Source organism: Chlamydotis macqueenii, chromosome 1 (genome assembly GCF_036417535.1).
Source record: "Chlamydotis macqueenii isolate bChlMac1 chromosome 1, bChlMac1.mat, whole genome shotgun sequence".
NCBI classification, from domain to species: Eukaryota; Metazoa; Chordata; class Aves; order Otidiformes; family Otididae; genus Chlamydotis; species Chlamydotis macqueenii.
This window is the reverse complement of record NC_141556.1, coordinates 28,214,604-28,237,092: the sequence shown is the minus strand read 5'-3', so window position 1 is coordinate 28,237,092 and position 22,489 is coordinate 28,214,604. Positions and strand designations below refer to the sequence as shown.

The 22,489-nt window shown below is 36.3% G+C and overlaps 1 protein-coding gene across 2 annotated transcripts in view; it reads left to right on the top strand.

Moving 5' to 3' along the window:
• Positions 1 to 19,828, top strand: part of MDFIC (MyoD family inhibitor domain containing) — a 51,672-nt gene extending 31,844 nt beyond the window's left edge. For both annotated transcript variants that reach the window (XM_086747603.1, XM_086747610.1), the window contains exons 4-5: positions 4,800 to 5,075; positions 16,222 to 19,828. In XM_086747603.1, the coding sequence (XP_086603729.1) occupies positions 4,800 to 5,075; positions 16,222 to 16,469 (524 nt within the window). In that variant the 3' untranslated portion in view covers positions 16,470 to 19,828. The remainder of the gene's footprint in view (positions 1 to 4,799; positions 5,076 to 16,221) is intronic.
• The last annotated feature ends 2,661 nt before the right edge of the window (positions 19,829 to 22,489 follow it).

Genomic DNA, 22,489 nt, shown 5'->3' with positions numbered 1-22,489 from the left:
AAGTCCATGGTCATCTGTATTAGCTGCCTTGGAAATACTTTTGATGTGATTAGGCTACTAATTAGCTGTCTCAGTTCTTCTCTCCCTCCTGATGTTTTCTTTTGATTGACTTTGAGGAGCCTGTATTCTGTGTATATTTGTTATTGTGCTTTGTCTAAAATCCCTAATGATAGCTTAGACTGCCCTCTTTTAGTTGAAAGTTTCCATGTTGACATACTTTTTTTTCTGTTAAATGCATGCATCAGGATTTTTCTCCTGAGAATAGCTGTTATTTTGCAAGGTGTAAACAGTGTATTGTCAGGGAGCCATGTGTATGTACATATTCGTTTAAACTGCGCTAAGGGTTTTACAGTCTGAACGAGAATGTGCAGAGTTACTTCAAAACCATCAAAACTATAGTAAATGTTTAGTGCTCTAATATTTATTCACTAGATAGTAAACTCACAATTAAATTATTATGTAAAGTCAGTTAAATAACAGCAGAAGTTTTTGTATTAAGGCCCACTTTGTGAGGAGACTAATGACAAGGAAGCAGTGAAACACGCTAATAGATTATATGCTGTGGCAATATATTGCCTTTTTATTGCTTTTCCACAGGCAGCAGATTCATGTATAGTTATTACTAGCTACTTTATCTGCTAGTTTTCTATCAAAAAAGATTCAGTCTATTGAATCATTAATCTAATATTTATCATTCTTATTGAAAATCCACTAGTGTTAGCACTGTATAAAATATTGACTTAAATCTACTGGTTTTGCTAAAGATTAAAAACATATTAACCTAAAAAGCACAGTATTTCTTAGGACTTGAAACTATTCATTGTGGATGTTTGAAATGACAATATTTCTATGTTGTATGAGGAATGTTTTTTTTTTTTTAAATCTTTAACATATAGTAAGTGACCACTGCCATCCTGATTTGAAGATGCTGAATGTTCATCCAACTCGTATTTGAAATTTTGATGTGTATTGCATTAGTTATTGAATATCAAGAATAAAATTTTTGCTCATACATAGAGTGTAAAATGGGATCTTTTGTAGCAGCACACGGCCTGTTTAGAATGATATAACAGGCGCTGAATGTTCACATATCAAACAAAATGCCATCTTTCTGTAGAAAAGAGGTGTCAAAAAGTTTCTTTGTACCTTTAACGCATGTGATTATGTAGTACAAAATGCAGAGTTTGTAAAATTTCTTGAATATACAGGCAAAAAATGAATAATTCAAAACAACTCATAAGTTCTACATTCTATTGTATCTTTTATAACGCAGGCAGAAGATAGCATTGTGTTCCCAGTAGAGCTGAATTTGCACAAGTTACACCTCTGAAAATGCCAGATGGTCTATGGTCTACTTTTGAGAGCTGTCACATATGTAAAGATTTGAAAAAAGAGAGACAGCTGAATGAGAGCAGTGGATCATTAAAGAGAGAGTGAGAGTCCCTGGGTATCACTGTGTTTTAAGAAGCATTGTGTCATTCCCCATATTACACCTTTTTTTTTTTTTAAGATATACACAACCTTTAAAAAATAAGGCAAAAATATTTCTGTTTTAAACTGAGTCGTTGTGGCTTAATCTTGGAACTGTCAGTTGCTTTTGTTCTTTATGCTAGAATGCAGTCATATGGTTCCTAATTGGTTTCAAGTGTGTTTTAACCATAAGATTCAAGTCTCCCTAGTGCAAAATTATCAATAAAGTTAAAATAAATTTAAATTGAGATAACTAATCCATTTGGGGTTTTATTCCATTTTGATTTGACCTGTGTAATACATGTGAATACTGCAAAGCCAGTCAGCTAAAAAGTTGTATGTTAATGCTAAAAGACTGAAGTAAGAGTACTTTGGGAACAGGATTATTAAAAAACAAACAAACAAAAAAAAAAAAAACAAAACAAAACCCCACACCCTTCCCCAAAAAACCCTTAGTAAAAATTAGTAATAAAAGCAAAGGCAAATGTTTAGATCCCCTAACACTTCCCATTCACCCACAATTTGACAGAAACATATATAATTTTTAAGGTGGAATTTTGGATAATTTGTCAAGTCACTGTATTGTAGCAAAGCACCAAAAATATACCAACAGTTGTAAGCTGCCACCACCAATTTAGCTGGCTTGAAAAAGGTCATAACTGTCAGTTTTAGAAACCTGCGTGTCCAGACATGCAGAACTTTTTAGTAGTCTATTGCTTTTATTTATTGAGGAAGGTTAACCTCTCCCCAGTAATTCTAGGTTATTGGTGCAACTGCACCACTCCACAGTTGGGAATTGTAGGCAGCAGCACAGTGTGAGGAAACATTGTTACACAGAATGTGAAAAACACTGTTCTTGATAGTGCAATTTACATGGGTATGAAAACTGAGCTTCAGAGAGTAAAAATATTGATTCCTATTGTTGCTAAAGATTTTATTTTTTACTATAGTTAAGTCTACCTTGACTATTTTTAAAATGGGAGGATTTGATTCGTTTTTTAATAAAATTTGTTTTGTGTGTATGTGGAAAGATGTCCTACACAAAGCATTCTTGGCAGTATAGAATCATAAAGTCATATACGTTTAAAGAATCTTGTTTTAAGTAGGAGAAAATTCATTTAAAACTTGTTTTGAGGCTTTTATGGTAGTTTGGAAAGGTTAGCAGAATATATGTTACAAATGGAATTCCGGAGTGCAGAAAGAGCCTTACAAATGCTTCTGTTCATAGATTTTGCAAGCGCTAATGCAAAAAATTAAAGGAAAAACAGTTCTGTATTGCCATCAAAAACTTTTTGGAGAACAGTTGTTCATGTGTCAGATAGTGGTGTTCTCCTACTTTGTTGGCTTAGAGGTTTGTGAGCAGTTACTGCTGGTAATGGAAGAGAATGATCTGTGTCTTCCCTTTAACATCTTTGGGGAGGCTAAAGCATGAATGTTTCCCCTAGTCCTCCCTTTCCTGCAAGACAAAATTCTCACTTTTGTAAAGTAGGTTCAGTCAGAGTTACTAGATAGACGTGGGCAGTCTAGGGTATCTTCTTAAAACCTTAGTTGCTGTGACTAAAAAGCAAATGGCAAGAAAAAATGAACCAGTTCATATTTATACTATTATGAAAAGTATCTCTTTTTGTCTGTGAATGTGACCTGGACTTATTTAAGATTTATCTGAAGTTTAATCTGGACAAGTTTATGATAGTTGGAGGAAGCAATCTGAGAATGGTATCAGTGCCCTTGATAAAAGGGAAGCATTGAGGGTTTGTTAGGCAAGCTCAGAACTGAGAGTCTTTTTAGGGACCATGTTGGTCTGTGTGTCTCCGTAGTATTTGTCCAAAAGTGTGATCATTTGTACCTGAAGTGATCAGTGGAGATGTTTCTTTTAGAGGACACTAACTGTAATTATGTGTACATACTGTTATCTTGGACACCGTCTAATCTGCATACAAAGCTATACTGTGAAATCATCTGAAAACGGGTATGAATAATCTGAAAAGAGAATGAACTGCAGCACTGTTTTTCTTTATTGCTGGCACTGTGTAATCTCTCCACTTGAGTATTCAGTAGAATATGGGCTTTTTCTTTGGCATTAGATTTAGAAATAGTTGAAGATTGGACTGTCTGAAAACCTCTTTATGTCCAAACATGATATAGTAGTGTTTTGATTAGGAGAGGTGATCGGGCTGATGCTTTTTGATTATGAAATCTTATTATGTCACTATCTGTATAGTTTAATTAATTTCTGAACAAAGTCTGCATTTTTTTTTTCTAAAGAAGAATTTTTAATTGGAAACTACTTTTTTATTACAAAGCTTTACATTAAAAAAGTCTTGCATCTTTTCTTTCTTCAGATACAGACTTTAAATACATAGACAATATATTTTCCATGTTATTAAAAATATGCTCCTTTATGATACAGTAACTCAACAAAGAATGGTCAAGTTTCATGCCCTATCATTAGAATGGGTTGATAACATGAACTTTTAGACTCTTAACTAGGCCGTTGGAGATTCCTACCTTGACAGGTTTTGTATTTTTTCCCTTTGACCATTTCAGTTTGTTGCCATTAAAGCTCCAACTGGCCCATTACAGCCATTTTGTAAAATTTTGATTCTGAATTGAGTAATATGGACAGAAGGGACTCTATGCCACAGCTATGTGGTGTTTGAATGCATGTTCCTTCTGGTTACTGGACCACCTCCTCCACAAAAACAGATTTTGATTGGTTTTCTTCCTCCTAGCAATCCACAATCTTTATGAATTTAAGCTGCAGCTGTTGTTAGTTACCTGGTTACTTCTGTTCTTCTGTAATATACTGGTCTGGTGTGGCTCGTTGTCGAGGGGTCCCTACTTTATCACTCAGGTTGTTTTTTGAAGATTGGCAGGTTGGCCAACCTGCAGCTTTGCTTCTGTTACTGCAGTCTCTATCTTCTCTCGCATACCTTTTTCTCTCCTTCTGCTGCATTTCCTCCATTCTTTATTTGACTCCCTTACCCCAAGTTTACCTCAGTTTCACTACTTTTTTTTCCCGTTCTTGATTTTTCTCATCTTCAAATTGCTTGCCTTCTTCTCTCCGTATAATTCACAGAGCATTACAAACCTTTCTGTGCAGTGATGAGGAGAGAATCTAGGCCTCATACAGGCATGAGGTGCATTCTGAATACCTAGTATTTTTAATCTAGAGATATTTTTTACTTTCTTTTTTGGATGAGGGAATGTTAACTTTTCAGTTTGTTCTTTGATCAATAAGAGCATTGAAAGTTGCCTTCCCAGTGTAGCCTAAATTGTTCAGTTATCAGTTTACAATGTAAATTGACCCTTCTTTCTTTCATTTTAAGCACAACCTCAATGTTTGCCTCGGCCAAATACTTCAACACTGGAAAGGGGTGAGGAAGAAAGTGGCAAAATCCAAAACGGCCGTGTTGGTCTGAGTAATGGAAGTGGAATTCACAATGGAGTCAAGCACATGCCTGCAGACAACAGAAAACTTTCGGCTCCTGTTTCAGAAAAAATGCACAGAAAAATTCAGTCCACCTTGTCTGTCAACAGCAACACCAGCAAGAAGAGTAAAATAAGCTCTGTGTTTTCTGAAAAGCCAGGTACTTCACCTGAAGGTAAGCAGAAATTCTTATTAAAAAACCCCCAAACTGAGTAAAAACTAGCCAAACGCAATTCTCACTGATAATTACACAATCAACTGAAAATAATTGAAGAGCATGACTCATGCTCCAGAAGCAAATAGAAATCATTATGATAAAACACAAGTTACTTCCCCAAAGGAAAATATTAAGTATTTGAAAGAAATTGAAGCAATGGGAGATTTCTTGCTTTCAAACATGTGGGCAACATAGTGTGATAATGTTTTAGTGCTCCTGTCAACATTGTCACATACACCAGAAAAAATGTTAAAGCACTAGTTCAAAGCATGGTAAATACTTAAATGCAATAATGGCAGGCTCCATGAGGGCAGAGTTTGCTTTTGAAAATGTTCTGTTAGCAGATATTCTGACTTGCCGTGGGATCTGAGTACTAGGTAATAAAATTTGGACCTGTGCTTCAGTGTTTATGCTACATTTGGGCTGTAAATTATTTGCATGAAAAAGCTTCATACTCCCTATACACAGCTTAAATAAGCAAAAGTAAATAATTTCCCTTATGTTTTAGCTCTGTGTGTGTGTTTTTCCTGCTTGCAATTACTCTAATGCTCTCTAAGATCCCAAGCCTCTCCTTAATCCGCTGCCTTCCCACTAGCACTAATACACTCAATGGGCTTTGCTCCTGCCCCTTACAAGAAGGGTGCAGAGGGTGTACAAATTTTATTGGTTTGAGGCAAGCGTAGATCTGGTTAAAAAAAAGACCTCAGGGGAGTGGGTACAAACGCAGATTTTTAGAGACATGGGAAATGGTACTCTTCAGTGAAATGGGAAGGATTCTCAGCCTAGATGAAAGGAAGAAGGATCAGAAGGACTGCACGTAGTGGCCTGAATGAAGCTTACTGATGTCAGTGGAGTGACTTCTCTTGACTTCAGCTACTTCAGTCAAACCTACTGAGGGAATCTGTGTAGTAATGTCATGAACAGCTTCTCTCAGACTGTGTCATGGGCTGGTCCTCCTTGATGTGGTTTATTTTCATATTTATCTTCAAGAACTTAGCATTATTTTTCTGTTGCACTTTCAGTCCTCTAACATTTCTTTCCAAAATCATGACTTTGTACTTGCTATATTCCTTTTATCTCTTTCTGATACGTGAAATCTAGTTCACCCTCCAGCCCAATATTTTTCTTATATGTGAAATCTGTAAGTCAAGAGACCTAGATCTGTTCACGTGACTGGTATAAAGGGCAGGCCTCTGAATTTAGAAAATTCAGCCTCTGAAAAAGAAATTACGGAGTTCTAAAGAGGTGATACCTGCCCTGTTAATGCCCTTATACAGTTATTTATGGCAAGCACTACCTTTTTTTTTTCTTCTGAAATTATGTTGGAATAAATACAGTAAATGGTTTTTTTGTTTGTTTTTAAAAACCTTGTCAATGATTATGTCAAATTACTGAATGATTGAGGAGAAAGTTAATAAGATAACTTCAAATATAGCTGTAAATCTGATTTATATATCCAACACAGGATTGTGTTAATTGTCTGAAACTGCTACTATACAATTTTTTATACACAGTCAGAAATGTTGATACTTTTAAAGGCATGTCTGATTAGAATATAGATAATTACGTTGTGTTGTCACACTGTCTAACTTACATAGCTTCCAAGTATGGAAATGTAGGACATACTGTCACCTATAGTTTCTTGAGTCACCTAATTGCGAAAATTAAATATACTTACCATTATACATCTAACCTTGTAATGTTCTCATTTTGGATGTGGAAACTTGGATATATGCTCTGAATAGCTTGACCTATGCTGCTGGTATCAGTTGCTCTAGGTTTTCTGGATTTTATTATCTAATTTGTAGCTTTTTTAACCAAAAAAATCCAAACTGAAAACACATGCCATGTATTTTTACTTCATCTGCCTTGTGTATCCACCTTGAGTGCTCTGCTCTATTGCCAGTCAAAAGAATAACTGGTTCTATTATGCAAAACAAAGTGGCCAGAGAAAAGAGATCAGCTATGTCCTCAGAAGGAAGAGTGAAAATTCTGGTCATCAACCTGAGTTTAGACTACAGAAAAGAGAAAGTATTTGTCACTTTTTCCTCTTGCCTCCCAAAAGCTGCATTCTTCTTGTTTCTTCTTAAAAGATGAGAGATGGGTATTTCTGGAGCACTGTACCTATTTGTAATGCAAAGTAAGTCCAAATCTGATAGTTATTTTGCTCTAGAACATCTTATCTACTGACAGAACAGAAAAGCTGGTAGTGAAGAAGATCAATACTGCTCCCATTGGTCTCCAAACTACTAGACAGCCCTAATGCAAGCTATAAAGCCCTCCAGTCCCCCACTCCACCAAAATAACCCCATCAAAATAACCCCCATTAACAAATCTTTTATTAATTGTTCCAACTGCAAGCTCCACTTGCTCTGTAGATAACATCTTGTGAGCTTTTGGAATTGAAGTTGCATTGGAAGTGCTTAAAATGTAACAGACATTTTGGTAGCAGTAGTATAAAAGTTTTAAAATCTGCCTTTTTAAATGAGCCTGTAGCCTATGGAGTCACGTCAGCATTCCAGAATATGCTGTTTAGAAACACTTTCACATCCGTTGAGGCTTAGGAGGGTGTGAGTGCACTCACCAGCTCTGCTCTTCCTCTGTATCTATTATTAATCCATATTGTCCCTGAAGAAATCTTAGTTAGCTCCATAACTTACACTACAAAAAGAAACCCAAAGAAATTATGAAATCGTAGGAGCGTCTCTATTAAAAACCAGTTTTTAGACACTATTTAAATTCTAAAGATTTTTCAAAGGGACTGAGTAGGTTTCAGTGCATATTGAGAATAAAATATTTTTCTTATTCAAATAAATTTTAATAATGTTTTAAATTATTTATGTCAGAGGTGTTACAGTCCTTCCAAAACTCTGGTTGGTAGACCTCTAGCAAAGAGAATTGTCACTCTCTTACGCCTGTTATGTATAGTGCAGAGGAACACCTTGGACGCCTGAAAAAACAATTGTAAATGAGTGAAAATAAAACAGTCTAGCTGCTGTGTTTGGAAGCAGTGGTACTCGTCCAAAGCAACTTAAAGAGAGGAGGAGGTCTAAAGGAAACAGCAAGGAGGCAGCTGAACAGTAAATCTACATGTTAGGAAATGAAGGAAAATGGGTAACTGAATACATACATATGTGTATCAGAGAAGCAGAAAGTAATAAATAATGACATATGCAGAGCTGGAGAAGGAAAGAGGAGAAACTGGCAGTGGGAGGAATGGAAGGGGAATTTAATGAAGTAGGCACTAACTATTTTGTAAAAACCAAACCAAATTTTCCTACCAAAACCTAATGAAGTTTGATGTTATGCATTTTTTTTCAAAGCAATTGTTTATAGAAAGTTGATGGAGAGAAGGAATACAGGTTTTAATTCAGTTTTGAAATGGAGCTCTCTGTTCTGGTCAAGTTGCTGTGACCTCACAGGTTACTACATTTGTCAGGATAGTTCCCACAGCTCCAGTAACTTCTGATAATTTGAGTTAGGGTTATACTCCATATATTCAGAAGGCTAAGATCATAAACAATTGCTGTATTCATCTGGAAATGGTAGCCTGTTAAACTGTGGTAAGCAGATCATGAGCCTGCCTCCTGTACATATGGTGAGATTTTCACTTTATTCATTCCCAGGCTCTCTAAGTCAGAGAGGCACCAGAAAGCATCTTCTTTACAATGATTTTGTTTTCAGAATTGGTCTTCAGAAGTGTGATAAGGCTAGATGCAGGAGTGAGGTAGATAAAGAAAGACTGCAGCGTGAGGACGAGGCTCTGGGGAAGGACAGACAATGGTGTCTTGCCACCAGATTTAAGTTACCGCTCATGCTTTTGCCGGAGTAAGGCTTGAAGCAACCTTCCTCAACCTTCTGGATTGCGTATGTTGTGCTACTGAGATGCAGTGAACAATCTCACCTCACGTATGGAGTTTTTTTCATCCAGTGTTTAAACTTCAGCATTTCAAAGTGCATTTGAATGAGACTCTCTCCCCCCCCCGCCCTGTTCTGTTTAGTATAGTGCAACTGTTCTAGATGTTGAAACCAAGTATAGGGTTGGTGGGCACTGTTTAACTCATGCTGCTGACTACATTAATATGTTAAGAGTATCCCAAGTGATATTTATGGCTTAACTGAAGACAAAGCAAGTCCATCAAATAGCCTTCGTGTTAAGCCAGAGTCTTAAGAACCACTAGGTGCATATACATGACAAGTAATGAGTAGTTCTCTTAGCAGCGTAACAGACATCTCTTTGAAGTAGGAGCATCTTATTTTGGTTTATATTCATTTGTATAAAGTGAAAAAATTGCTGTCAGCTTTCCTTTCCTTCTGGGCATATGATTTTGAGTAGATTTGGGGATTGATTTCCTCCCCCCAGCCCCCCCAAAGTGCCACAAAGAGCAGCAGTATGTTTTCTTTTATATACTATTCTGTCATTGGATTGTTACTATTTACTGAAATTTAGTATGAGTGTGCTTTATATCATGATTAGTCTAACATTGCAGAAATATCTGCTGGCCATCTCTCTCTTTTTTTTTTTTTAAACCATACCTACACTTCTGAAATCCAGCCCATAGCATTAAGTAGCATTTAGGCAGCTACTTACTTAGTATCCTGCAAATCTCTCTACTTGGGCCAACATTTCCGTTGCTGTCTTTTCAAAAGTGATTCGAAGTGGATTTGTGTCTGAGCACGAAGTGCTAAACAGTGGGTTTTTTGTTAGCAAACCTTGTGTCCCAACGCAGTTGTCAATCAGGCAGTGCGTGAATAAACATTATCATATGGTCAAACCTGTGATTTTCAAGAAGGCATTTTGAAGAGTGGTGTGTTTTAAGCATAGTTTATATTTTTGTTTGCATAGCAGGCTTGGGAGACCATTTGCATGTTGTGTAACAGGAGTGAGTGGAAAACATGGCCTGTAACGAAAAAAGGTCTTCCTGCAGTATCTATTTTATAAGGTCGTGGTCTAGCTGGCACCTAACTCATCTCAGTATTTGCAGTGATGAGCAATGGCAATGAAAGCTTCATATTCTAAGGAAGCCTTAGATATTGTAAATTGGCACGTTTCTTAGTGTATCTGTATGCTTGAACTGTATCATTTTACTCCTGGTTATACAGGAGTATATCTGTATTGAGAGTTTAAAATGCAGGTTTTGATGAAAGTTTTCGTGTGTTTTGCAGTGTAATTTGCCTGTTCAGGCAACATTTTAATTTTCTTGATCAGTGATAGTTTCCTATGTTAAGATGCTGAAGTATCACATATACTAAGCTCTGTAACTGTATTTTCCCCTATCTAAATAAATGTAGCTCTGTTATTTAGAGATAACTATACTCCATGAGACACGTCAGTTTGTTCTTTCTGCATTTCTTATTTTTCCTTGAGCATTTTCCTGGGTGCAGTGAGTTTTCTGGAAGGGGATGGGTAGCACACGAACCCCATACGTTGCAGGAACGGTGGTGTGATGGCATGCCTGCTGCTGCTCAATAAGTTTACATCCCCACCTCTGTGCAATGCACACCTTTAAGAAACTTGTGCTGGGGCGGTTTTTCTTCGTTTGCCGTGCCGCTCTGGCCATGAGCTGTCTCTTCTGTCGCCACCGCATGTTCATCCCCGCCACTGCCGGCTTCATGCCGCTGGACTGCGGGACGCCTGTAGTGCCTGCTGGGGCTTCTGTTCAAGGCTCTGCGGGGGGCTTGGAGTAAAACCCTGCTGAGGACCTCAGCTGCCACTTTGATTGCGGTTTTGTCCTTTTTGATTCTCGCTGTGAGACAGCAGACTGCCTGGAGATTTGTTTTGAGTTGTCTGAACTCGGTGAATTTAGTTAGTAAGAAGCTGACCAAGGTCACCGTCCTGTAAGTGAGCTTATTTACCATTGCAGACTTGAAAACCTTTTATCATATGTGACCTGCCTGCTTGGTATGAAAGCTTATTGGGTCAGTTTGTGACAGGTTAGTGTCAAACATTACAAAAGCAGCACAGATCACCCTGTGCATATGTTTCTCTGTACGTTTTTCAGTTCAACTTCAGCATCCCTTGTACAGTTTCGATGGTTGATAGTTTTCTTAAAAGTCTGTTTCTTAAGTAGAGCTGCACCCTCTCATAAAAATGAAGAGGAGGTGTTAAAATGAAAGTTGAAATAAAAGAAATAAATATTTCAGTATTTAAAAGAAATTTGATATTGGAGTAATATCTATATGCAAAGATTTTAGAAATAAAAGGTGCACACGTGCAAATGTCGGAAGACATGGACAAAAATTAAAGTTGTTTTATTGTTGGTATTGTTTCTTGTCCTTAAATGAGCGTAGCCGTTAAAACTGGGATAAGGTATAGAGTGGGGCCCTCTGGGCTTTGAGTAACAGTGTGAAAACAGTTTTAAGGGATTTTAGTCTATTTCTTGTCTGGATATTGTCTGTGGTAACATTTATAACCCAGTTGAAGTAGGTGTTACGTGTACTGTGTACTCTTTGGTTAAATTAGCACAAACTAGCTGAATGTTGCGTGTATGATATAAGCAACAAAAACTTGGACAAGTTGGTTGGGTTTCTGTTTGCCTTGGCATTGTTTAACAGTTTTGATGAAGTTCCCTAACATAATGTGTAACTTTTGGGGACGTGCCAAAGGACTAAGGAAACAGCTTTACTTGCATCCGTGTTTAAAAATGCTGCATCGGATGACCCTTTTAACTTCAGGTCTAACTTTCATCCCAGGCAAAATGAAAGGATAATTAAAGATCAGCTTTTGTGTCTGAAAGCTCATCTTTTTTTCCCCAACTGTGAGTTGATCTAATAAAATATACTGCCTAAAGACCAAGCCTGTCATAATTTCTGCCATTCAGCATAGGTTTGGGGAGTTTGGATCATAATCAACAAATGTGATACTGTGTTTTGGTGGAATCAAATGCATTTGATGAAGGAACTAAGGCAGACGTACTATTTTGTTTGATGAGGTTTTTTTTGTATGAAGTATACCTCTGTACAGTGTTTGGCAGCCCACATCCTCATTTTTGTGTCATGCGAATCTGTTGTGCAGCATTTCTACATTAATTAGAGAACAGTGTAGTAGAAGAATTGAAAAGCAATGTAAATTTGGGACTGGTGTGATGTAGTACGGAAGTCCTAAGGAAAACCTCATCTTCATTAACGATGGGCTTACATAATAAGACATAGACTAATTTCTTCTTTCTCTGGGAAAGTGTTTCGTGAAAACTTAAACCCCAAGAAACTTGAGAGTTAACTATTTATCAACAGTGCTACATTGTGAACATCAAGGCAGATGAAGTTTGATCCTTGGTAAAGACATACGCCTAATTCTTAATTGCATTAGTGTATCTAGCGGGAAAAGATGAATGAGAAAGCCTCTAATTCTCAAATAAAAAAAGGAGGGTAAAGAAATAGATCATTTTAAGCTAGCCTCTCTTTACATAACCAATACTGCTGTATCGTATCTTTATCAGAAAAGACTAAAATATATTAAAGATTCCCAGAAAACATGTCATCAGACATTAAGATAATAAAATTTACTTTTTTTTCCGAATTCTTCAAAAATATATAAATTAAGTTTAGTTCCAGTTTGATTAGTGTGTTCCACTACTTGCTCATCTGCAAAAACTATTAGGATTTTGATGTGATATAGTCAAAGAGTGGGAGTTCAGTATGGTCTGTATTCTTAACATGTTAACATAGTTTTAAAATTTAAAGTAATCAGTAATTTAAAATAGTCTCTTTGGTCTTGGAAGCAGGAAAGAATTACTGGGGAGTCTTCTGCAAGCAGTGAAATATATTTAGTGGTCTCCAACATGGTAGTGAAAAACCTGAGCTCATCTCTTTTGGAGTGAGTTTCATATAGCGTCTTCTTCGTGGCTGGATTCCACTTATCATGGCACCCTGCAACGGCAAACAAAAGGAGAGAGTTTTAGCTGTATATTTTTGCCTATGGAACTGATAGGTTGTTATAGGAATATGGGTACTACAGAAGGATATGTGAGTTTTGTGTAGCATGTAGATTTGTTATTATTACAAAAAACCACAGTGACTATGTCCTTTCCTTTTCTTTATAATTACAACTGTAGATAATAAGCTAAGAAGTAGGAGTCGTACATGGAAGAAATTATTCTTCCGCTCATTTTATCTGAATATATTACAGACTTTAAGAGTCACGATTCTGAATTCAGCAAGTCAGGAGGGCTAGGTAACAGCATGCTTTGTCATGTGTTAAATAATTGCTACCTGGATAGCTATTAAAAGTCAATAACATGAAGAATATAAAAGCATGATTATTTCAGGTTTGTCCTTGAAATGTGGATCAAAGTTTATGTTCGTTGTACAAATGAGTCATTGCAAGAATGAGGAGAGCAGTAAAGGGTGTCTCTGCTTTATGTTAAGTGTCTGAGTAGGTTACGTAAAAATTGTTGTATAAAGATTTTCTAAATGGAAAATTAGTTTTGAAATACAGGGAGAAAGAAATTAAAATAAACAGTAAGTAAATAAATACTTTAAGTGTTTCACTCAGTGAAGAAGAGATGCAAAGAAAGACCCTCCACAGACTTTCCGTCATAGCGCTAATGGTCAAAATTTCTTTCTGTGTCTTGGACCATTTTTGATAGCTTTTACCTTTGAAATACCTTTATTTGGATTAACATAGCTTCTCCTTGTAAGTATTGATTTAGTGTTTTCTTAGATTAGCAGGGAAAAGTTCTCTTGTGGGTCCAGAAAGTCTTTTCTGAGTGCAGTCTCTGTTTAATCCGTGAACTGTCTCTTATCTGTCAATAAATATGTATATTGTAATTCTGTAAATGTTTGGTTCTTTCCCTACAATTTTACATATCCCTGCATGAAGCAGGCAAGATTTGTTTGAGCATCTTATTTTTAATACTGATACACATAAAGTTTTATTACAGTGTTTTGTTTAGAAAAACATTACTAGAAGAACAAAATTTATTGCAATATTAGATTCTTTTAGCTGTATTTTAAAGATACAAAATAGTAAAAACCTCAGTTCCTCAAATATGAAGGCTTCTTAGATAGAACTCTTGGCTTCTTTATCTTATTCTCTCATATTAAAAGACTATCTGAAAGGAGATTGTACCTGAACGAATTTAACACTATCTCCATGACAACCAGCTAATTAATCGCTATCGGTCTGGCTTTGGTCCTCTTCAGTGAACTGATACTCCCCAGCTTTATTTCACATGTCTTCTGATTTTTCTATGAAGGTCACTTATTTAGTGACAGTATTTCTTTGGGAAAAAGCGGCCTTTTAATACAAGCAACAACTTTTTTTAAGAACAGCTCAGTCTTACCTGTGATTTCCTCTCAGCTTTGCTTCCTGCACAGTAGTAGGGAGTTTTTGAGGTTGTTGGGTTTTTTTTTCCTTCTTGCTTTTCCTGATATTTCTGTTTTTTCTTTTGGGCATAGTTACTCATTTTGTATGCTATGACTGTGATCAGATTGCAGTACAGGTATTCCCAAGCTAAGTTTGGATCTAAGTAGCGTAGTAAGTAGGAGAAACCAATCCTCAGCAGTGTGGTGTTTAGCGTGGGCCAAGCGCTATGGTAGTTACTTTGCTTCTTGGGACAGATTTTGCAAGTCTGAGCCACTGTCACTGCATTGCTCTAAGTATTTTTATAAAGTAATCATCTCTACACTGTCCTGCAGTCCAAGTTTCTGCAATGTTAGAGGTACTTTGAATCAATCAAGACACTTGCCATGGTTACTCTGCCATTTTTGACATTATAAATATATTTAGGAGGCCTGCTAATTGTATTACTGTTGCAAATAATTGTAATCTTTCGCCTATGACAACAGTCTCCAGCCTGTGAACTGTAAGAACATAACGTCTGTAGGTGGTCAGACCAAATGCCCCTATAGCTCAATGTCCTGTCTTCCATACTGACCTTTCATAGCAGATACCTGTGATAGCCTGTATGTACAGGGAAAGGATGAGATGGTGCAGGGTATTTTCCCCAGAATATTTTCTCAATCTTCAACTATTTGTGGCTAAAGGAGTTAAGGCTTTTAAACAATAAAAAAAAGAAGGAAAGCTGAGGCTAGGAAAGAACAGTATTCTGTAGCCTGGACCGTTCTTGTATTTTAGTTTTAGTTTTATTTCTTTTTGCTGCTTCTTCCAATTACGTATTCTTTATACACATTATGTGCTTACTTTGGGAGGAGAGTGAAAACAACCGAGCATATCCCTCACTCGTGCAGTACCCTTTTCAGTGGTGCATATTTCATTCCAGTCTTTCTGTTTCCCTGTCATGTCTCACGGATGTAGCAATTGTTTGAAGCTATTCCATATATTTACTGTGGGTGCCACATTTTTTGCGGACGGTTTGTGGTACACCGCCTCAATTACCTCATGTAATTTAGCAGTACTTACGAGAGATGGATATTGATGTTCAGGTGTAGTTATGAACTCTACTGCAGATTAAAGCAGTACATTAAAAGGATTGACAAGAGATTTATGTAGAAAAGCAATAGCAAAATTGTGGTTTGATTGAGTGGTTTTTATATTGTTGAAAATACAGAAATACATATAACCTGATGTTGTGCTGGTTTTAAGATGTGCATAAAACTATAAAGAAAGTGAAAATGATATGGCAACTCCCTTATTTTTCTTCATAACTATCAGGCCAAGCCAAGCAGGTTCAGATGGGCAAGATGCACTGGGAGAGGCTGGAAGTAGTTTTAGTTTCTTTCATAAGCTGATTTGTTGTTTTTTTTTTTTATTAAATCACTTGTGGGCCTGCTGGAAGAAGTTATGACTGAAGATATCAGATATGGATATTTTACATAATAAATGACAGGAGAAATTGATCTAAGTGAATGTTTAGTACTAGGGATTTGCATGAAGTGAAGTGGGGAAAGGAAACTTGCACCAAAACCAGTACTGAATTGGAGACAAGTTAGACTGCAAAAGTGACGTTGAAGATGGGAAACATGCTCATTGTGGTGTTAGATCATGTCTATTCTGAGTGGCTGTCTTTCAGCTACTTATTTGACATTGTGATATATCTGGATTTAGAATAACATATTAATGATTTGTTCTTATTTCTTTCCTTTTTTTTTTTTTTGTTTGTTTCTTCATACATGACATGCTACTGAACTGATACATATGAAGATTGCTGTGTTCACTGTATCCTGGCTTGCTTGTTCTGTGAATTTCTCACCCTCTGTAACATTGTTCTGGGACAAGCATCCTGTGGCATCTGCACATCGGAGGCCTGCTGCTGTTGCTGTGGGGACGAGATGGGGGATGACTGTAACTGCCCATGTGATATGGACTGTGGCATAATGGACGCGTGTTGTGAATCTTCAGATTGCCTGGAGATCTGTATGGAATGCTGTGGGATCTGCTTCCCATCCTGAAATATTTATCCCTTTTTATTTTATTCTCTGTAAAACTGGAGAAGTTTTCTTTAAATGCATTTGAAGAAAGACAAGGTAAGATTTTCACACAGCCAACTGGTATTGCACTGTTAATTCCCTATATATAAATATTTTTTTAAAAGCAATCCTCAAATCTGTATTCTAACACAAATTTTGTAGTTTTGTATTTGAAACTCAAGCTACATTCCAGCTTCCTTTTGGCTTTGCAAATGGAAGACTATTGAAACCGAATTATAGGCCTGATACCACAGGCTGTATGAGGGCAAAATTGTCATTTGAATTTACAGGTTTTGGTCAGAAAAGAGGCTACAGGGCTACAGTGTTTGCCTTTACCTACTTTAATGTTTAAACATTCAAATGCCTCCATGCATAGCATGCCTTTACAGGCATTCTGTAAAGCAAAACGTCTTTATTTCAATCTCTTTGGGTTGAAAGCAACTTTATTATTTTAAACTTAATTCTAAAGTTAGCATCAGGAATCTACTGTTGATTTTGCTACAGTGGTCACATTGGCAATATTTCTTTTGTTTTGAATATCTCATTGGTTTGAGAGAGATTCCTGCTGTTTTCCATTGTCAGTATTGATACTATGGGAAGATTTGGCAAACTAAAATCAGTATAAGTTTTGCCGTGAACTAGAGTACCAATATTTCATTGTTATCAATCAAGACAGAATAGAGAACTTAGATTTTATTTCAATACTAATGTTACTTGAAATGCTTCTTTTTAGAAAGAGACTTTAGAAATCTCTGTAGACATGAAATATATCCTTAAACTAACAGACTAACTGATAGACTAACAATTGTTCAAAATTCGGGTGTAAAAGGAAATCATCAGAAGTTAACTCAAGAATCTAAACCTGTACATTAAGTGGCCCTGTCTATGTTTGTGGCTTTAGAGCCAGTATCACATAACTTAGTATTTATTTCTTCACTATGTGAGAAAGATCCACAGAGGATGGTGGAATATAAGCAGAGTAGAAAAAATTACTTGGTCAAGGAATTCTGTCATTGAATCAAAAAGAAAACGCAAAGATGTTTATTTTCAGATACATTTTAAGTGTTATTTTTAAATAACTGTGTAAAAAAAAAAGGGCATTTAAAAATGTATTCTATCCTTTAAAAATAAAATTATTGTAATTTAAAATGTTTGAAGAATACAGTTAGGATCCAGTGGCAAACTTTTTCCCTGTTGTACCATTAAGGTTTTCTGAGAAATATCTCTCCTTGTCATTGTAATTGTGAAATGAATTTGATCCAACATATAAAGAGGTTTACGACATTCCCAGATTTAGGGGGAAATGGTACCCATTTTCTTTACCATCTGCTAGTTTTTCCTCTCCATGTCTGTAGCTCATTAACTTTCCTGTGTAAACCACCTCTTGATCTCACATAACTAAGCTTTCCTATCTACACTCCAGATTTCCCATTTGTAGATTGTTGGATCTTGTAAATTTAGGCCTTGTTACAAGAGTAATCGATATCCAATCGTGTATTTTTGTTAAGTGAATTGACCATAAATGTCTCTTTCCGCTGTAGTGAATTCAGTTTATGCAAATGTGACAAGCTAAAGATCACAGGAGTGTGAAGCTAAGTCAACAAATGGTCTGATATTAACCAAAGCTTCTCCCTGTGAACACTGACTAGTAGTGCCTACTACTGCAAGTTATCACTGAAGGTAACATAGCCAAATCCTCAACTATAGTAGGGAGCTGGGAGGTGTTGCGTTTTGCCTTAGCATCTGCAATATTGCGGTATATTCTGATGCAATGCAGATCTACTCAGAGGATTTCTTATCTGTTTTTTGATAGTTGCTACAAGAAATGATTCTTACCATGTTTTTGTTTTTTTTTTTTTCCCCATACATTGGGCCAGATTCAGATCTGTGTTGCATAAATTAAGTGCATTTCCACTAATGTCAGAGTTTTCCATTGGGTTAGCTCTAGCTAGAGAGCACAAAGATATTATGGTAATAGGCAGGTTAATAAGGAATCATATAGTTAAATTGATAAATTCCCTGAGCTCAGAATCAGGCCCATGGGGCTCAATTATGACTCCTAAAAGTCTGAACCACATTGGGAAGGGGGAAGAGGTGCCTTGGTTGAGTGGCAGTGCCTGGAGGCATTTTGCCTTTGTAAGGCATAATGCCTCTGGGGAAATTGAGGGCATCACAGTGAGCACTGGGACTTGATGCACCTTGAAAAAAGTCTAGGCAGTGCTTCGCCCATTGTAGGTCTATGGTTGACACCGTGGTGGTGGGGACATGCTCTCTGGGACTAGGCAGCACCATGACCTGTCCTTCCTTGTGTCCATCTGGTCACAGAGAGGTCAATTATGGCTGATTACTTGTTTGAGTGTGCTTTTGAGGAGGGGAAGAGGACTTCCAGTCTCCTGTCCTGCCCCAGTGTCAGTGCCCTGCCTGAGCAGTTCCAGTTTTATGCTTGGAAAACAGCACATTTGCATTTCAAGCTTTTAGTAAATACTGGATGTTAGTAAAGATTACTTTTACCACAGGATGATATAGTTTTTTAAAAAAGAAAATACCCATCTAGGGAGTCCTTTTTGTGTATAAAAGTTTATCTCTGGAGTTTGCTCTGCACAAACCCTTGTTTCTACTTATAGGAACTCAGAGGTTTTTTTGATTAATTGAAATTATGAAAACATGGGAAATGTATTTACTATTAAGTACTTCCAGTACTGTTAAAGTACAAGTAATAATTACAAGAACTTTGTTCATACCTATATGCGTATGTGTACAGACGCTCTCACACACATGCACACACAGACACATATGCAGATATGTTATTTCTTTTCCCACTTAATTTGTGAAATAGTAGGAAGCAAAATAGTGTTTATTAACCCTCATAGTGATTAGAAGTATCAAAGTATTATGGACAAATGAAAAAAAAAAAAAAACTGTGTGATTTGTTTGACATTTAAATGTAATCTGCTACTGTTTGTCATAGAGATATTAGCACTTTTGTCAAATGTATCTTTGTAGCAGAGAATATTACTATGTAGTTTAAGGAATTTCTTTCTGTATTTATATTCTTAATTTCTATTTTGTAATTTTCATTATAGACAGTCTTGTAAGCACCTTCTGTAATTAAAACAAACAATTAGACAGAGACAAATGTGAAGATATAGTTTAAATAAAATTAAAACATCAGAACTTTACTGTCTATTTTATAATAGTTCTTGTGAACTTCTACAGTGTTTCAGTATATAGTTCTACAAACTGGCCCATTTGGAAAAATGGTAACTTGCTATTTGTATTTTATATCAACTGAATGTGCTATTCTCAAACACTATTTTGAAATAAAGATCTTTATTTTGAAACTTTGGGATATCATCTTCTTCTAGTCTTGCCCTGTTACTTTTCTGAATGTTAATTTCATGTCTTATTTATGATTCTTCTGTTGTAACACTTCCTGAAGGCTTTGGCCTTTGGGTGATTTGCACAGAGGGTGAGCCAGTGCAGGTGATTTGTCTTACAGGTGGAGCTAAACCAATTCAGGCACTGGAAGTCACATAAGCATGAATCTCCAACAGTAAAAAAAGTTTATCATTAAGAGGGCAAATTAATTCCGTAGTATAATTGTATTAATGAGCTGAAATTCCAGTAATGACTAAATTTGATCAAAATTAAAATTATCATAATACATCTGCTGCAACAGACTTCAGTTTAATACAACAAGCTGAACACAGAGTGTAATCGGTTCATAGTATTGCAGTAGACATATTAAAGTCTAAGGGCCTTTGTGGCCTATGAAACTGAAGGCTTATACACTGTACCACTATTTTAAAGTAAGGTATGTTTTTAAAATCAATTAGTTTAAACATATATAGATTAGACCACTTCATCTGTGATTTAAGCCAAGATTTTTTTCATATTGGCTTAAGCCAAGTGTGAACATACCTCTCCTACTTTAAAACTGCAGAAACTGGATGTCTGCAGGCTTTTGCACTAATTTTTCTATGTTTGTTTTAAATTTATTGAACTTTCTGCTATGTCCGTGTATATGTGGGCCCTTAGAGGTTCTAAAATAATTGTAATATGTCTCCTCTGGGCATTACAGAGGTAATATGTTAAAACTGACCTAAATTCTGTGCTTGATTGTGTACCATGAAGTGTTGCCATCGAGACTGTGTGCCAAGCTTCTCTTAGAAAATAATTGTTCATGAAAGAGAACTAATAAAAGCACAGACAAATAGCACTGTTTGAGATTTCCTACAGGTGTTCTAGCTGGTACCTATAATATATAACATTTCTAGAAAGAAATGGCTTCTATGAAGAGGTATCATGATCAACATCTGGGAGCTTTTGGATTGAATATTGACTCTATTTCAGCTGTAGAACTTGTGTTAAGAATTGTTTGTTGAGTTTGGTGATTCCTTGCTTTTATAAAGTAATTTTCTGAACTAAAAGCTTTCCTGAGCTGTTCACACATTTTTATTTAAGCAAAAAGGCTTAATGATTGCCATATTTGATGTATGTTCTTGGAGAGCAATGCCAATTGTATTGATGTATTTCCACAGTAAAGCTCCTTCTGTCAGCAGCCTTGTAACTTTCTGAAAGGCAACAGATGTATTTGAAAACTTATTCTTAGCCCCAAAATGAAATTAAGGAATAGAAAAATAGCTCCCTGGTGTCTTCTTTCTGTCCCTCTCTCTGCCCATATGTGAGTGTGCACACCATGTGTTAGAAGACTTCAGGTAGTGTTGATGGTGACAGTAAGTAGCTCTAGAATCCTAGAGCTATTCCAGGCATTAACCTTACTTTTTTTCTACCTTCTAACCCTTCTGACAGTTCTTTTGACTTCCAAAGAGAGCAGGGGGACTTCAGCTCTGTTTTTGCATCAGGACATTGAAGGAAGTTCAGTAAAAGTAATATCCTGCACCCACTTCCATGATGCACTTGTTCACTGTTCTCACTATGCTCGAATGTGAAGTTGATTGCTTGTACAAAATTCAGCCTCCCTGTAAGCACTTGCTTATGCTGTTTACCGGTGATGTGGCGCTAGTGACGTAAAAGGCCTTTCTCTTCTTTAGAAGCCTTTGATATGATGGGCTGTATCTACTATAGTTGGAAGGAGAGAAATTTCTCTGAATTACCATTCCGCAAAACAGGCAGATGTTGAGTTTGATTAGGTGGTCTTAATCTCTATATGGTTTTTAGTATATCAGTTCACCTCACTTTAATATACTCAAACACTACATATAATCCTGTTTGCCTCCTTTATGTATGTATGTTATAGCAATTGTTAGTATGTTGCCATTCGATACTCATAATGTTATGTTAGATTGTATAATACATTTTATACCTTTAATAGTATCTTGCTAATTTTTATTCTGACATGCATATGCTATTTTAACTAACGAAATACTCCACTATAATTGAGGCTCTTTATATCTTCTCAGTAGGGTATGTAATTGGTGCCCAAGCACTATACAATTCCTCTTCAATCAGTGGTGTAGGCTTCTGCAATTTGCCTCATCTCCAAGTTGCACAAAGTGACCACACTGTGAATATGCTGTACGGCAATTTGTGTTTCACATTACAATCTGTTTTTCACAGTGCTTACCTTTGTTTCTTTAATTTTATCACAAGGTGGTTTGTTTGACTTTGTTTTTTTTTTCATCTTTGTTGTTCAAAGAGAACAGTAAGGACTGCTTATTATAGGGGTCTAGGGCAACACCAAGATGTGTGATATATTTTAAATTATTTCTTTGTCTTTTTTATGTTTACTGTTAATATGCAACTCCTAGTCAAATAGACTTGTGAAAGTGCTGTCTTTAGAATATGTCTGAGTAACTGTAGCTCAACAATGTTTTACATTTGAATATATGAAGTTCAAAATACATTGAATGTATCTTGCTCATTGAAATAAAGAACTGAAAGTTCTGGTGAGATGGACTCTACAGAATCTTGCAAATTGGCCGTCTTCAAAGTAGTTCTCACAAGAATAAGATCAGTAAATTATTTTAAAATTAATACTT